We start from the raw sequence: 18,533 nt of genomic DNA, 5'->3' as shown, positions 1-18,533 counted from the left end.
AGCATTTTCCACTGCAACTATCTTTCCCTCCCTATACTCCTTCACATTAAGCAACTCCCTAAAATATTCTGCCCATCTTCCCCTTACTGCCTTCTCTTTCATTATCATCTCTCCATCTGCACCTTTTACCTTTTCTTTTCTACTTGATTTGCCTCCTCTTCCTCTTTTAATTTCTTTCCAAAACATCTTTTTATTACTTTCAAAATTTTCTGTCATACTCTTACCCCATTTCACATCTGCTCTCCTCTTTGCCTCCTTTACCTTGTGCTTTACTTTTCTTTTCTTTGTACCTCTCATATGACTCCCTTGTCCTATTTTGTAACCAATCTGTGAAAGCTCGCTTCTTCTCTTCTACAACCTTCTTTGTTTCCTCATCCCACCATTAACTACCCTTCCTTCTGTTTCCTCCCATCCTTCTTGTTCCACACACCATCTTTGCACACTTTGTGACTCCCTCTTTGAACCATCCCCATTCCTCCTCCACTCCTAGCTCTACTCTATCCTTCACTCCCTCCCACTCCTCTCTCAGCTTCTTCTTGTACTCCTTCTCCTTTTCCTTTCCATTTAAAGAGTTCACTCTAAGCATCTCCCTACCTTTTGTCCATTTCCTCTTTCTCCATCTATCCTCCACTCTCAACTTACCTTCCACCAAAAAATGATCTGATATTCCCCCACCCTCTCCCCTTAGCACATGTACATCCTTAACTCTTCCTATTATATTCCTATCTACCACTACATAATCCATTAACAGTCTAGCTACCACCCTTCCATCCACCACCCTCTCCTATGTGTACTTATGCTTGACTTTCTTCCGAAACACTGTATTTGCTATCATCAACTCTCTTTCTAGACACATTTCCACCATCAACTCTCCACTATGATTCTTTCCTGGAACTCCACATTTCCCAACCACTCTGTCAATTGGTTCATTTCCTACCCTAGCATTAAGGTCTCCCAGTACTATTACATTGACATTTCTCCCTAATCCCTCTATGCACTCATTTAAATCTATCCAAAAGGCCTCCCTTTCCTCTACACTCTTCTCACTACCAGGCCCATATGCACTTACAACAACCCACATCTCCTTTCCCAGTTTCACCTTCATCCACATTATCCTTGAGGAAACCTCCTTCCACTCCATTACACGTTTACCTATTTCTTCACTTACGAGTATAGCCACCCCTTCTCTCCCTCTCCCTCTCTTCACTCCTGATAACCTCCCACTTACACTCCCAAACTTACACTCACCCTTCCCTCTCAACTTAGTTTCACTCAAAGCCAAACATATGAAAACCCATAAAACTTTCTCACCATTTGCCAAAATTTTCTCACATATCTTTCTTACTATATGGTCTATGCATCCTCTCCTCTTTTAAACCCAATAATGACAGGGTTAAAATGCTCTTCCACTAGGTGTAAATAGGAACAACAGGGCTTTTATGAATAAATTTTATTCTAAATACATTATTTGATTTGGTTAATTGTCTCACATTTATAAAAAATGTAGTCTATAGTTATGAATATGATGTAATGCATGGAAAAAAAAAGATCAAGACAATCATTAAAATTCATCTTTCAGGAAATAATTCTAACATTGAAGGAGTCCTTATATTGCACCTACCTCAGTCAATAATGAAGATCTGATATCAAAAGATGAAATATATATGAAATTTAGCAAATGACTTAAAAAAAATTCACAAGAAAAATTCATCACTAAGTCATTTGCTATTTACAGAATGCATACAATAAAAATCTATAAAAAATTATGTACTAAATGCTTTGAAAAAATATATGTGTATATATATATATATATATATATATATATACAGTATATGTATATATATATATATATATTATTGCTGTGATATATATTCATTAAATTCAATGCTTCCTTAAACCCATATGAATTAAAAAAATACTTTAGACAGTAAAGTTTCCTGAATTACCAATTCTTTACTTATACCATAATTACTGTAGCAAAGCCCATTCTTGTTAGAGGCAACAAATGAACAACCTCTTTTTCTTCCAACAGTAGGATGTGACGACTATTGTCGCTTCAGTCTAGTCCCAGGTTTACGGGCTGGTTTGTTGTGTGAATGATGCATAAGTACTAATCCACACAATATGAGCACTGTACCCAGCCACCAAAGAGAGTTGACCACTTCACCAAACAGCACCTGTCCAAGGATAGCCTGCCAAAGGAAATTTTCTTACTATCAACATGCATACATAGGCTTTCATATATTTGATAAGCAAGAAATTCAGCATTGCTGTGACAATAACAATTATGCTTCATATTAACAGACACCTACTGTAAAAAAGAAATTTGCTGCTGTGTTTGTAATTGTAGCCTCTATGGAAGTGGAGGAATAGTTGAGAGCCTTAGTAAAGGTTGTCCACATGACACAATTGATGCTAATCATTAGCACCAAAAATGTTGCATGTATGTAGTAAAGTCCATACTGCAAACAAAAATAGAAGTAATACTATGAGAAAAGTTCTAAATTACCTAACTAAAAAGTCTTTCAATAAATCTACATGAATACTTTATGCAAATTTTATAGAACCTTACATGAAGGTATTTCTTGGCCAACATCAACAGTGAGACCATCTAAACCTTTATACAATTCATCAGAATTTCAGTAATTCACCAATCATCTTACAGAAATTCTATAGTGGCCTTTTTTTTTCCTGGTATACTATTCTGTTTTATCTTTTGGAACTGAAAGGTGATGATTAGAAGTGGACCAGATATGCCAATCATCCACATCTAAGGATATCCACATCTGCATTCATTTCCAGAAAGTGGATGCTCTGCAGATATCTTGAATAATTCAGCACTGTACATAGCTGGGAGAGAGGGTTGGATTCAAAATAATGTGGAACTCATTAAAAAGAGGAAATATTCTTAGATTTGTGCTGGAGAGAGAAAGTGGTTGGAGAAAAGGGTTGGTAGGGTGTATATGAGTTGGATTTCTGCCCCACATCCTGGTAGTGCAAATAATCTAAATTATACCATAATTTGATTAATACATTCTTGTTTTCCTTATCTTTTAAACAGTTAACAACAAAACTTTATTCATTTTTTAGTATAGTAAAATTTCAATGATGTAATTAAAGCTCTTGACAGGTTATAATATCCAATCTGCATCAGCAAATATTGAAAATAATTATCTGCATTCACAGCCATAAATACAAAAAAAAAAAAAAACATCCATTTCATCTCTGATGATTACAAGGTTGTAAGACTGACAATTTTTCAAAGAATAAACTAAAATATATGACAAGTTCAACTAATGCAATGAAGAGCACATCAGTAAATTTTCTTACCTTATATATTATGTTTTAACTACATATTCATGTATAGACCCACATTTATGATTTGGCCTCAAAAAAAAAAAAAAAAAAAAAAAAAAAACACTAACACATCTTTAATTTTATGCCTCCAAAAGAATGAACACAAACATACAGTACACGCAAACATTACAGGAATATGTTTGAAAATGACATTAAAAATATAAGAAAATTACAAAAGGAACATTCTGAAATCCAGTTTTAAGACATAAACAAGCTTTGTGCATGAAGGGATGAATAGGATGAAGAATATAATATCAATACATGTAATGTGATAGAAATGGAGGAGTTAAGAAGGATGCTTGGAGTATATACAAAATGAGAGACATTGATCAGAATGATTAAATGTCAACAAAAACTAGAACCAGAAGACTATATAAACAGTATATGGAAATCCTGTCTTGTAGACAAATGTCAGAACAACTTTTAAGCACATGGATGAAAATATGGTGAAAGGCTAGTAATAATCCATAACATTAAGATGAGCACCATCTAGTGGTGGTCTTGCAAAATGGACACGGGAGAGAATAATTTTCCCACTGCTCAAAACTCAACACCTTCACCTCTATTTGGAAGTGTAGCTATAGAGGGCTGACATTCAATATCTGAACTGGCTGATTGAGACAACACAAAATTTCCTAATTAATTCTTCTTCCAAACTGTATATTAGTGTTGTTAGTGTTACTCATTCCTTCTATCTTATCATCTAAGTAAGTCATGAAAGATTACATATGCCAGTACTAACTCCTGTATAGCTCCTAAACATTATAATAAGGTAAATACAACTTTTTTTTTATTTGATCACACAGTAGATTCTTTCAAAATCACAATGGGCTTAACGGATTTTGTAAACCATTTATATTCCAGAGAAATACATGGTAAAGAATATGTGAGATATCTAATCAACTTGAGTGTTTTCATTGTCAAAAGTTTTTTTTAAACAATAAATAGCAGCAAAGCAAATATGCAGTGTCCTTTAATCCATACCTGGTGGTGAGTAAGTTGATATGTTGGTGAGATGAAAGACTGGTGATATAGAGTATATCATGAACACAGGTAAAAGGGTAAATTGTAGTTTGACAGGACAGAAAAATTATTGCTCTGAGTTATCCTGGCATGGGCAGTGAATGAACAGGTAATAATGAGAGAGATAAAACTACATGTCAAACCAATCCCACGAGCTGGGAAAACTGAGAGATCTAACAAGCTATGAAGTTCAACAGCATAGTTTTCCTTAGCATGCTTGACTCATTAATAATAAGCTGAAGGATAAAAACTACAACATACACTATTCTGTTAGTGCTGATCAACAGAAGTCAAAATGTGGATGGGAATGTTAATGCATTCTACTTTCCAGAGCTAGGTGCATTACTGCTGGACAGGTAGTGCATTACCAAAAAATCTGGGGGTGCATTTCCGTCAATGTGGTCCACGTGTGTGTGTGTGTAAAAAAAAAAAAAATATATATATATATATATATATATATATATATATATATATATATATATATATATATATATACACAGTGAGACCTCTCATTAACAGATGTTAATTAGCTGTGTTTGTGGTGTTTTCGCTGTGTTTTCCGTGTTTTGGAGTGGTTTTTGTGTGGCATAGTGATTGCACGCACTAAACAACAGCACCAAAAACACCGAAAACATAGAGAAAACACCGCAAACAGCTAATTAATGTCCGTTAATCAGAGGTCTCACTGTATATATATATATATATATACAGGTAAACGTCGACTTACGATGGCCGCGACTTACGATTGTTCGACTTTACGATGACGACGACGACGACGACGATATGATAATTTAACCCCTTCCATACGGTGCCGCACACGTAGGCGTCATGAGGAGCAAGTGGATTCGCGACGCTGCCATATCGGCGTCTTGATTATATTTATTGTAGTCGCCCCTGTGTTTTTACATTCTCTCAAATGATTCATTCTCTGTGGTTTTCAAAATTCGCGGGTGAAAGAGAGAACGATCGATATAAGCGGTGACTATATTTTATGATGCGAGTATTATTACGTCACGTCGTACGGCTGGCATTGGCTGCTGCCCGTGAGATTTAAGGTCCGTACTGAAAATACATATTATAGTGTTTGAATATGGTAAAAAGGATAAAAATAATTAAATAAACTACTGTACATGTTTAATAGGCTATATTCAGTATCTCTGGTGGTTAATATACAGGTAGGCTAGGTACAGTGACCACGGAACAGAGTGGGGATCGACTTACGATGAGATCGTCTTACGATGGCTCTATCGAAACCTAATGCCATCGTAAGTCGACGTTTACCTGTATATATATATATATATGATAATAGAAATACAAGAGGACACGGAAAGAAAATAAAAAAAGACAGCTATAGAAGAGATTTGAAAAAGAACAGCTTTCCTCACAGAGTAATAGACAGTTGGAACAAGTTAGATGAGAAAGTGGTGTGTGCAAAAACAATACAGGTAAACGTCGACTTACGATGGCCGCGACTTACGATTGTTCGACTTTACGATGACGACGACGACGACGACGATATGATAATTTAACCCCTTCCATACGGTGCCGCACACGTATGCGTCATGAGGAGCAAGTGGATTCGCGACGCTGCCATATCGGCGTCTTGATTATATTTATTGTAGTCGCCCCTGTGTTTTTACATTCTCTCAAATGATTCATTCTCTGTGGTTTTCAAAATTCGCGGGTGAAAGAGAGAACGATCGATATAAGCGGTGACTATATTTTATGATGCGAGTATTATTACGTCACGTCGTACGGCTGGCATTGGCTGCTGCCCGCGAGATTTAAGTCCCGTACTGAAAATACATATTATAGTGTTTGAATATGGTAAAAAGGATAAAAATGATTAAATAAACTACTGTACATGTTTAATAGGCTATATTCAGTATCTCTGGTGGTTAATATACAGGTAGGCTAGGTACAGTGACCACGGAACAGAGTGGGGATCGACTTACGATGAGATCGTCTTACGATGGCTCTATCGAAACCTAATGCCATCGTAAGTCGACGTTTACCTGTACATGAATTTAAAAATAGTTTAGATAAAATGAGATATGAAGACGGGACACCACGAGCATAGCTCCCCTTCCCGTAAAATACAACTAGGTAAATACACATATATATATATATATATATATATATATATATATATATATATATATATATACATATTATTTGGATGATGGAGAACATAAACACAGGGGAAGGCTCGGAACCCTAAACACTCTAACGTTTCGTTCGCATAGAACTTCTTCTACGCGAACGAAACGTTAGAGTGTTTAGGGTTCCGAGCCTTCCCCTGTGTTTATGTTCTCCATCATCCAAATAATTTGTCTAAAATACTTATCAATATATACATATATATGCAAGCAATCACATTACCGTGATATAAAAATGCAAAATAACCATAGGAGAAGGGAAACTTGTAGACAGTAAGTACTTTCATATATTACATCTTCAGACTAAATGCATTTAGTCTGAAGATGTAATATACGAAAAGTACTTACTGTCTATAAGTTTCCCTTCTCCTATGGTTATTTTGCATATATATATATATATATATATATATATATATATTTATATATATATATATATATATATATATATATATATATATATATATACATATACATATACACATACACAGTAACACAGACCACTCTAAGGATATTAAAATCTGCAACACATTGATGGAAATGCACCCCAGGTTTTTCAGTAACACACTACCTGTCTAGCTGTAATGCACTACCTGTACAGCAGTAACGCACCCAGCTCTACTTTCTCTGATGAGCCAACAATAAACTTCCCTTGCAATGAATGTCCTTATAACAAAAATTTTACAAAATGGAAAAAATATGTCCTTCCCATTAGTTATTTCATACAATGGAATATTATACAATAAGCAGTGCACTTAATCTGTACATCAGGTACTTCATTAAGAAGCTTGTATTTACCTAGTTGTATTTACCTAGTTGTATTTTGCGGGAAGGGGAGCTATGCTCGTGTTGTCCCGCCTTTGTATCTTGCAGTGTCTAGTTTGTTTTTAAACTCATGAATGGTTTTTGCGCATACTATTTCATTGTCCAGTTTGTTCCAAGTGTCCAAAACTCTATGAGGAAAACTGTTTTTCTTCAGTTCTCTTCTATAGCTATGTTTTTTTATTTTCTTTCCATGTCCTCTTGTGTTTCTTTTGTCCCAGTTAAGTAAGTTCTCACTATCGAGTACCTCTGTGCCTTTCATGATTCTGTAGATGGTCAATAGGTCACCTCTCTCTCTTCTTTGCTCCAGTGTCGGTAACTCCAGTTTAGCCAATCTCTCTTCGTATGATAGGTTTGCAAGTGCAGGTGCCATTTTTGTAGCTGCTCTTTGGATTCTTTCTATTTTCTTTATATTCTTTTTGGTACTGGGGGACCACAATGTCGCTGCATACTCTAATCTAGGCCTTATCAATGTAACCAATATTTTTTTCATCATGTCTTCGTCCAAGTATGTAAACGCCACTTTTATTGATCTTAGCAAATTGTAAGTCTCCCCGACAATTTTGTTAATCTGTATATCATAGGACAGGTCGTTCGTGATAATTACTCCCAAATCTTTTTCGGATCCTACTTTCTTTACTTCTTTGGTTCCAATTGTATATTTTCCTGATATTCTGTTTTTGCTTTTTCCAAACTCCATTATGCTACACTTCTTAGTATTAAAGTCCACTTCCCATTTCTGACTCCAGTTCCATACCCTATTTAGGTCTTCTTGCAGTGCTTCACAGTCCTCATCAGTTTCTATTTTCCTTAGCAGTTTGGCGTCATCGGCAAAGAAGCTCATGTAGCAGTTCACGTCCTCATCCATGTCATTCATATAGATAGCAAACATTATTGGTGCCAGCACAGATCCTTGCGGTACTCCACTGATCACCTCTTTCCAGTCTGAATATTTTTCTCTGAGCACTACTCTCATCTTTCTACCAGTCAGAAAGTCCTCTATCCATTTTAGTAGGTTTCCCTGTATTCCTCCTATGTGTTCCAGTTTTTTTAGTAGTTTTCTGTGTGGTACTTTGTCAAAGGCTTTTTGCAAGTCTAGGAATGCACAATCAGCCCATCCATTTCTTTCTTGCACTATGTCTATTAGTCTTGAGTAAAAGCATATTAAGTTTGTGGAGCATGATCTTCCTTGTCTGAATCCGAATTGTCTTGGGTTTAATATGTCATTGTCTTCCAGATGTTTTACCCATCTATTCTTGATTATTTTCTCACAAATTTTGGCAATGGTGCTTGTTAGTGATACTGGCCTATAGTTGGTGGGTTCTTCTTTGTTTCCTCCTTTGTGTATTGGTACAATGTTAGCGTTTTTCCAGTCCTCGGGTATCTTTCCTTCTTTGAGTGAGCTGTTTATTAAGATGTGTATTTTGTCTGTTAGTTCTTCTTTGCACTCCTTTAGAATCCAATTTGCAATACCGTCCGGGCCATGTGATTTTCTGACATCCAGCCTTGATAAATGTTCTGATATTTCCTTTAGTGATGCTGTAAACTCATTCATGAGGGGAGATTTCTTGTTTTTGTCTATGTCACAATTCGGTATTTTCTCTCTGGTGAAAACAGATTTAAAGTGATTGTTCATGACTTCGGCCATCTCTAAATCTTCTGTGTATTCTATGTTTCCTTGGCATAGTTTTCACCAATTCCTGTTTGTTTTTAAGTTTACCATTCACATACCGATAGAATAGTTTGGGTTGCTCTTTGCATTTGTCTATAATATCCTTCTCATGGTTCCTTTTCTCCTCTCTTCTCACATTAACATACTCATTTCTATAGTTAACATAAATTTGCCATTTGCTTTGTTTTTTGTCTTTTCTCCACTTTTTCCAAGCTTTGTCCCTTCTGTCTTTTGCCTCACTGCATCTTTTGTTGAACCAACATTTAATGTACTCTCTCTCTCGCTTTTGTCTTGGTACATGCCTGTTTACCCCTTCATTGTAGTTTTCCATCAATATATTCCATTTCTCTTCCACTGCTGTTTCTTCCCTGTAAAATATTTCCCAGTTTGCATTCCGGAAGAATGTCTTTAGTTTTGTAAAGTCTGTTTTGTTGTACCTCAGTCTTCCTTTCCTATGCTTTTCGTTCCTCTCTATGTCTATTTCTTCCTTTAGTATAGTTTCGATGAGTACATGGTCACTCTTTCCAATTGGTGTCTCATACTGGACTTTATGCACTATTTCAGGCTCTGTTGTAAATATTAGATCTAGTTTCGATGGCTCTTCATTATTTCTGTACCTTGTGTTTTCATGGACCCATTGGGTCATTGTGTACTCCATGGTCATATCTAGCAGTACATTGCCCCACGAGTCATCTCCTCCTTGCACTGTCATGCTGTCCCAACAAATTTCTTTGCAATTGAAGTCCCCCATAACTACCAGATTACCCTTACCCATTAGTATCTCATTGAGTGATTTTCTTGTGTCATCTAGCATTTTTTTATGTTCAATTTCTTTCCAAGCGCTTGTTTTTGGAGGCACATAAGTCATCACAAACTTTCTACTCTTCATATTCTTGCCTTCGACTTTTATCATGATCAATTCAGCATTACCTTTGCCCTCTGCAATTTTTGTCACCTTTAGGTCTTTCTTGGCCAAGAACATGATTCCCCCTCCCTGTTTCTTGTCCCTGTTTTTTATCCAGTAGTTGTATAAACCTTGTCCGATAACAGTGGATGGTATTTCACCTCTTAGTTTAGTCTCTACAATTCCCATTATGTCTGGTTTTTGCTTCTAACAGATAATCATTGAGTTCGTTCAGTCCCGAAATTAGTCCGTCAATGTTGGTATAGGCCACTTTTAATTTTCTTCCTTCTCCCTGGTTTCTTCTTCCCTTGTTTTGTTCGTTTTGAAGCGCCATTGTCTTAATCTCAAGTCTATTACTCTCCACTGGAATTCTTTGCATTCTGTCTCCGATCTTTTCAAGTTTTTTTCCTTTGCTTCTTCTCTTAGCGCCCTTTCTTTTTCTAATTCCTCAGTACTCATTTCTCTTTTTATCCATATCTTATTGTATTTTTCACTCTTTGCCAAGTTACCTACTTTTTCAAATATGTCTTCTACTACCACTTGTGACCTTAGTTTTATCTTTAGAGGTCGATTCCTATCCTTAGTATAGCGACCAATTCTGTAAGTCTCTTCTAAGTCTGTGCCTGAATCACTATCTCCCCCCTGAATTTCATTAAGGATTTCTACTGCTGTCTCTTTTTCTTCTTTTTCTCTCATGTACCTCGCCAATCCTTGTTTTTCTTTAAGCCCATAAACCACAATACATTTCTTCCTATCTACTGTGTCCCTGACCCAGTTTGCTTTTTCGTTAATCACTTGAATGATTGTGTCTTTTGCATTATCTTGCATTTGCTGCTTGACTATTTCTTTGAAAGCAATTTCTTTATTTTCAATATTTTCTTTCCACTTCTTAATTTCCTGGATACTGTCCCCACCTAAGTTTTCTTCGATCTTTTGTGTCAATTCTTGGAATTTGTTGTTCACTTCTTGCTTTAGATTTTCGCTATTATTATCATTAGTTTTCTTCTTTTCATTTTCATTCTTCAGTTCATTTATGTCTCTTTTCATTTCTTTAATTTCGTTTGTAAGATCCAAGTTAGCTTTTTTCAGGTCAGAAATTTCGTGGTTAGTCTTAGATAAACAATCAATTAAACCAATGACCTCTTTTCTTAAGTCCATGATTTCATTTTCCCACCGAGTCCTATTTTTGCTCATCTCTCTCTCTATCTCTAATAATCTACTTAAGTTCTTTCTTTCGTACTTACCAAACCCTAAGAAATCATTGTCGTAACACGTGGCGCTTTGTTTATTGTTTACATCGCGGTTCAGTGGATTGCCTCCAGATGGCTCTGATTCGCAACTGGCTTTCGAGCCGTTTTCATTCATTTTTGCTAATTTCGAGTTAACACAATTAACTAGCACTGCATAGATACCATTTCGGGCACTCACGTTCACTCCCCACCCCTACAGTACAAACCAGGTTTTCCTTTTTCGTTGTAAATCCTCTCCTTCTTGGTCGCGCGACGACGAGCGACGACGAGCGGTGTTGCTTTGTGTGTCTGTGTTTGAGTCCATTGTGAGGGAAGGCAATTAGCAGCATTTGGGTAAGTTTATTATGGGAGGTGAACAGGATTTAATATTGTCATGTTCAAAACTGAAGTTCCAGTAAAAAAAAAAATGGCACAGGAAACAAATATGCGGGTACTAATATTACAACAAAAAAAAGCAGGTGGAATATGAAAAGCTTTATATTTGTTGGTGAATAAAAAAATTAGTGTAGATGGCAAAACTACCCCCAGATGAGTGTAAGTATACACCAGTCACATGGAGCCAAGGCACGATGGACAGCAGATGTGAGCTGGGTGAGTGAAGAAGAGGCGGCGGTTGCAAGATGCACAAGTAGATGAGGATGGGCAGCCACTCTTTTGATGGAAAAGTCTTCAAGCTGTAAGTACCTACAGTGTGAGGTATCAGTATGGGGATATTTGTAATATCAAATCTTTATTGGCAGTTCAGATGAATCTTTTTCTGTCTTCATTAAACTGCTTAGTCAAAGGGTGCTCTAAACTCAGCCAAAACAAAATACACTCACAAAATAAAACTGAAGTACCAATTAGGCACTATGATCTTTGAAAGTTATTCAACCAATTGTCTTGTGAATGACACTATCAATATAATGTAGTCATGGTGTTTCCACACTGCTAGATGTATACATTCATGCAAAAGAAAGCAGCTGCCATTATGAAACAAAACTGCATATTATCCTGAAAACATCTTAGGGAGTTCAGGGGAGCTGGGAATGAGCTAATGGAAGAGCATAATTTTTTCTATATATATATATTTTTTGTATCATATATCCTGGATTTTCATGCTTTTCTAGGAGAAAGTAATTTTTCAACTGTTTTACATCATAAGGTTGGGAAATTATATCATACATACATATAGCAAAAGGCACATACCCATTTCTCTCTTATATCTTAGCTCCTTAGAAAGAGGGATCATCCCTATCCCCTGCCAAGGTCATAAGCAATGTAACAAGGCACAGCATCTCCACAGTAGGTCCTGACAGCTAAAGCTATTTTACCCTAACTGTTTTATCATATGGTGACATTTCCTCCCTTGTTTACTTGACAATTTACGGAGCAGACAGGAAGAAATCCCTTCAGGCCACATCAACTAATCACTCTCCATTCAAACCTATCTCTTGCTGAACAGACATTTCCCTTTTACCCTATGCCCCTTCACCCCATTCATCTATTTCATTTTTTTGCCTTCCCCTCAAGTTCACTCTATTCCATATTCTTTTTGCTGGTCTTTCTTCACTCATTCTTACCATATGCCCAAACTGTCCCAGTATTCTTTGAACAACCCTATCTACTGACTCTCTTTCCAACCACCAGTTCACAGAATCTGGGGGTCACTCAGCTACAACTACAAAATGAATATGATCAAGACACTGACACCAGCATCTTCATATACCCACTCATACATCACAATGCCTACATAGGCATCATCATATGTAAAAGGTTAAACATTTCATTTCAAACACACTTAAACTTCTCTTTTTTGTCTCGCTAAGGTTGTCTCTGCCTTGTACAATGTCATGGGCACAATCACTCCCTTCTAGTTTTCTCTGTGTTCATCCCCAAATACCTATTTCTCAAGACACTTTCCATTTCCTCGAGGCATTTCACTTGCTTCCCTTACTCTATAATTTACTTTCAACTCCCACTCCCCCATTCCCTACATGTAACCCTAAATACTTAGAAATCTTCATTTCCCCCAGCTTCTCTCCTATAAGAGTTACATTTAGCCCATTGCCATCCTCTATGTATATATCATCATCTTTAGCCGACATTCATTTTCTGCTATGACCAGCAGAGTTCCACAAGGTTCAGTGCTAGCACCTATAATGTTTCTTATATATGTCAATGGCATGATGGAAGGTACAACAACCATTGATAACATATTTGCAGATGATGCAAAAATCATAAAAAAAGTGAAAAAGCGAGGACTGTAGGCTATTGCATGGCACCAAGAATTGAAAATTAATTTCAATACCAGAGAATGCAAACTACTGAAAATGGGCAATATCTGCAAAAAACACTGTCTTTAAACTTTCACTTTGGGAGGTGAATCCATTACAAGCAATAGAGTCTTGATAAAAGATATCATGTCATCTGACATATATCAGCAGGACTGTGGGAGACACACATCATGGACTGCTGCAAAAGATTAAAGTGGCTTTTCACTATATGGATGTAGAGATGATGAAAAAACTAATAGAAACCCTGATCTGTCCAAGACTGGCATATCCATTAGTGGTATGGTCCTAACACAGAGTCAAGGATATAAACAAGATCAAGAGAATACAAATGGCAGAAACCTAGCAGATCAATCATATGAGACTAAAAGCACTGGGTCTACCAATTATGAAAGATAAAGGCAATAAGGAGATAGACTACACTGAGAGAAGAGATCTCTTGATAAGGGATAGGAGGGCTTTAAGAGGCCATAAACAAATTAAGAATGACTACATGCCTACAGGATGTGAAAAAAGAGTTTTCCATAGAGATGCATAAACACTTGGAATAGTTCAAGTGATGTAGTCCAAGCTGGAACAATACATGAATTCAAAGCTTAATATAACTGGAAATTAAGGACACAGACCAAGCTGAAACCATACATAATTTGAAGCAAGGTTTGATAAGTTGGAAAGTATGATATGGGACCCCATGAGTATTAATCCTTTCCTGTACACTATAATAAGGCAAATACAATCAGGTAAGTATACTAAGATGTCAGGATGGAGAGCAGTGACCAGCAATAATAATGTTTCTTATCTATGTGAACATATTTGTAAATGATGCAAAAACCATGAGAAGAGTGTAAAATAAGGAAGTCTGTAGGATATTGCAAAAAGATCTAGACACTATTTTTGCATAGATCCAAAAAGGGAAAATTAATTTCAATATCAAAGAATGCAGAGTGCTGGAAATGGGCAATAGCTGCGAAAGACTATCTTTAAATTATTCTTTAAGAAGTGAATCCATTACAAAAGAAAAGAGGAGAAAGATTTGGGAGTCTTGATGAAAGACAACCTGTCACCTACTGCAGACAGAAAATCAAAGTGGCTTTTCACTATATGGATGAACAGATGATGAAAAAACTCATAGAAATCCTGATCTGTCCAAGACTAGAATATGCATCAGTAGTATGGTTCCCACACAGAGTGAAGGACATAAAATAGAGGGAATACAAAACACAGTAACCAAACTGGTTCCAAGCCTGGCAGATAAACCATACAAGGAGAGACTAAAAGGACTAGATCTGAAAACATTGAAAGACTGAAGAGAGGTGATATAATTACAGTATTCAAGTCACTAAAAGAAATAGCCATATGGACAAAAAATATTTTTTAGGGATACAAAGGCTTGATCATGAGAACAAATCAATAAAGATCACATGTCTAAAGGATGTGAAAAAACATATTTCCCATAGAGATGCATAAAAATTTGGAATAGCTTAGGTGATATAGTCCAAGTTGGAGCAATGCATGAATTCAAATCTGAATATGATAATTTAAAAATAAGGATAAAGACCAAGTTGGAACCATACATGAAGTTGAAGTGAGGTTTGATGAATTAGAGAGTAGGAAGCATGACCCAAACAGCAGTGCTCCTTTCCTGTGTACTAATAATCAATCAATCTGTTGCCCTTGGTCTCTCGCAGAAGACCTGCAGCCTCCAGGAAGGACCATATGTCAATTCATCACTCAGAGAAGATATATTGTGTTGTTGTCTTGGGATTGTTATTGTGGGTTTTTGTAGTATGATGTGGTGCATCTTGTGGTTCTTGTCAAGTGTAAGAGTTTTTTTTTTGTGGGATTTATATCTGGGGGTTGTTGGAATATTGAGTTTGGTCTGTCTTAAATGGTTTGTTTAATGATCTAAGAATGTATGTGTTTTTGTGTGGATGTTTTGTGTGGTATTGGAGGTAGTTTGTTATAAATGTTTGAGCAGTGTGATGCTGATGTAGATTTTATTTTGTTGCATTATGTCGGTGGTGCTTGTGAAATAAAATGTAGTGTGAAGGGTGTGCAAAATTGAGGGTTCTAGTATAGAACTGTATTTCTGTCATAGTCATCTGGTATTCTATGGAGAGGATTTTGGTTTTTGTATGCAGGTATCTGATTGGAGTGGTTTTGGTGCATCCTGTTATTACCCTCTGTGCTCCCTTCTAGAAAGTTTGTAATTTATTTTTGTTTATCTTGCTGACTGCTGGGAACCAAGCTGTGGAGGTGTAGATAAGGGTAGTTATTATGAATTGTTTGTTGATGATTATTAGTTTCTTTCTGTTGTTTAAAGTCAATTTTTGCAATGGACTTGTGTAGATTCGTTATCTTGTTTATTTTGCTGTTAGGTCTTTCATATGCGGGCTGTAAGTCATATGAGTATCAAATGTGAGGCCTAGAATTTTAGGGTTCTTTTCCAATGAAAGTATTTGGCCATTCAATTTTACTATAGGGTGATTTGTTTTTCATAGTAGTAACAATTAGGTAAATACACACAGAAAATTACTATATAAACTGGAAACAATAGGAGGCATACATGGAAAACTATTGAATTGGATGGAGGACTTCATACATGGAAGAAAAATGAGTGGTGCTCAGAGACAAATATTCAAAATGGGAAGAAATGATTAGTGGCGTCCCACAGGGATTGGTGCTAGCTCTGATAATGTTTGCTATATATGTAAATGAAATGGACGAAGGCATTGAAAGTTACATGAACTGCTTTGCGGATGACACAAAATTATTAAAGAGAATAAACTCCGAAATAGACTGTGACTCATTGCAGAGGGACCTGAACAAAGTCTCAGAATGGAGCAAAAGATGGGAGGTAGAATTCAACATCAAGAAGTGCAGTATAACTGAATTTGGAAAAAGCAAGAAGAGAATATCAGGACAGTATAAAATTGATGGAAAAGAAGTAAAGAAAGTAAATTCTGAAAGGGGCCTATGAGTAATCATCACCAAAGACATGTCGCCAAATAAACATATAAATAAGATGGTCGGAGAAACATACAATTTGCTGAGATCAATAAAGGTGGCCTTCAAATAACTGGACAAGGAAATGATCAAGAAAATATTACAAACACTGATAAGGCCAAAACTGGAATATGCAGCGCTGATATGGTCACCCAGTACAAAAAAGAATATAAGAAAATTAGAAAGAATACAAAGAGCAACGACAAAGATGGTCCCAACACTTTCAAACCTGACATATCAAAAAAGACTAGCCAAACTGGAACTGATAATGTTTGCTATATATGTAAATGAAATGGACGAAGGCATTGAAAGTTACATGAACTGCTTTGCGGATGACACAAAATTATTAAAGAGAATAAACTCCGAAATAGACTGTGACTCATTGCAGAGGGACCTGAACAAAGTCTCAGAATGGAGCAAAAGATGGGAGGTAGAATTCAATATCAAGAAGTGCAGTATAACTGAATTTGGAAAAAGCAAGAAGAGAATATCAGGACAGTATAAAATTGATGGAAAAGAAGTAAAGAAAGTAAATTCTGAAAGGGGCCTATGAGTAATCATCACCAAAGACATGTCGCCAAATAAACATATAAATAAGATGGTCGGAGAAACATACAATTTGCTGAGATCAATAAAGGTGGCCTTTAAATAACTGGATAAGGAAATTATCAAGAAAATATTACAAACACTGATAAGGCCAAAACTGGAATATGCAGTGCTGATATGGTCACCCAGTACAAAAAAGAATATAAGAAAATTAGAAAGAATACAAAGAGCAACGACAAAGATGGTCCCAACACTTTCAAACCTGACATATCAAAAAAGACTAGCCAAACTGGAACTGCCAACCCTGGAACAAAGAGGAGAACGAGGGGACCTAATAACCATCTACAGAATTATGAAAGGAAAAGAATGCCTTGATAGAGAGGACTTATCAAAGTGGGACAGGAAAAACAAGAGGACATGCAATGAAACTCAAAAAGGATAACTACAGAATAGACCTGAAAAAGAACAACTTCCCACACAGAGTGATAGATATATGGAATAAATTGGATGAAGAAATAGTGTGTGCAAACACAATACAAGAATTTAAGAACAAACTTGATCTTGCGAGATACAAAAACGGGTCACCACGAGCATAGCTCCCCTTCACGTATAATACAATAAGGTAAATACACCAAAACTGTTATGTCTGTTCTCAAGTGAAAGGCTTTGTCAAGGTACCTCTCACAATTACTACTACCATTGAGAGAAGGAAGAAGTGACTTGTTAATTGTGTCCAAGTCCTAAGATGGAGTAGATAAAATTGTTACACAAGAAATCTTGGTTTGGTTGTTATAAATGTTTGAGTAATATGGTCATGGGAATTGAATACAGAAGACCACTTATCTAAAGATATTAAAAATAAAAAGAGGAAAAAAAAAAAAAAAAAATTCCATATAGATGGAAACTCCTGGAATATCTTCGATGATAGAGCTCAAGCTAAAACTACAAGCAAATTCAAAACTAGGAATATCTAAAGAAAGAGATAGGATCCCAGGAATTTATCTTCTTTCCTGTGTATTACAATTAACCTCTCAAAAATGATGATGACTATATGTGTCATGAGGCATGAATGGGGTCTACGAGGATGTTAGCATCAGCTTCCTGATAATATTTATTTTGTAGCTGTAGTTGAGTGACCCCAGTATTCTTTGAACAGGTGTGATCACATTTTCTGTGATTTCATATTTATTCAGAATGAAAGAGAACAAGTATAACAGCAGTAACTTTATATTTTGTAATGTGCATATTATGATGCAGACAACCTGTTGTGCGCATGAATATTCAACTGGTATTGAAAAGGTTAAATAAACACATAAACACACACACACACACACATTTGATCTGCCATAAAAAAGTGACATGATCATAGTATTCAGGTCATTAAAAAGAGTGAACACAACTGACAAAGAAGATGTCTTGGTTTGGGACAGGAAGACATCATAAGGTCCTGGAAAAATATTAGAAATGAATTAAAAAGGTGTGGTAGATGGAGAAAAAGAGATAGGACCCCACATTTGTAGCACC

The 18,533-nt window shown here is 36.1% G+C and overlaps 1 protein-coding gene across 3 annotated transcripts in view; it reads right to left on the bottom strand.

The window, feature by feature from the left end:
* Positions 1-1,456: 1,456 nt before the first annotated feature.
* LOC143026984 (transmembrane protein 42) overlaps positions 1,457-18,533 on the bottom strand; it is a 52,421-nt gene continuing 35,344 nt past the window's right edge. For 2 of the 3 annotated variants that reach the window (XM_076187785.1, XM_076187786.1), the window contains exons 3-4: positions 2,313-2,462; positions 1,458-2,192 (exon numbers count right to left, since the gene is read on the bottom strand). In XM_076187785.1, the coding sequence (XP_076043900.1) occupies positions 2,046-2,192; positions 2,313-2,462 (297 nt within the window). In that variant the 3' untranslated portion in view covers positions 1,458-2,045. Of the gene's footprint in view, positions 2,193-2,312; positions 2,463-18,533 lie in introns of all 3 variants that reach the window. The other variant, XM_076187787.1, reaches the window with a different exon arrangement.

Source organism: Oratosquilla oratoria, chromosome 7, assembly GCF_046742065.1.
Source record: "Oratosquilla oratoria isolate Oo_2021 chromosome 7, ASM4674206v1, whole genome shotgun sequence".
NCBI classification, from domain to species: domain Eukaryota; kingdom Metazoa; phylum Arthropoda; class Malacostraca; order Stomatopoda; family Squillidae; genus Oratosquilla; species Oratosquilla oratoria.
The sequence above is the reverse complement of the archived record's forward strand: the minus strand, read 5'-3'. Positions and strand labels throughout refer to the sequence as shown.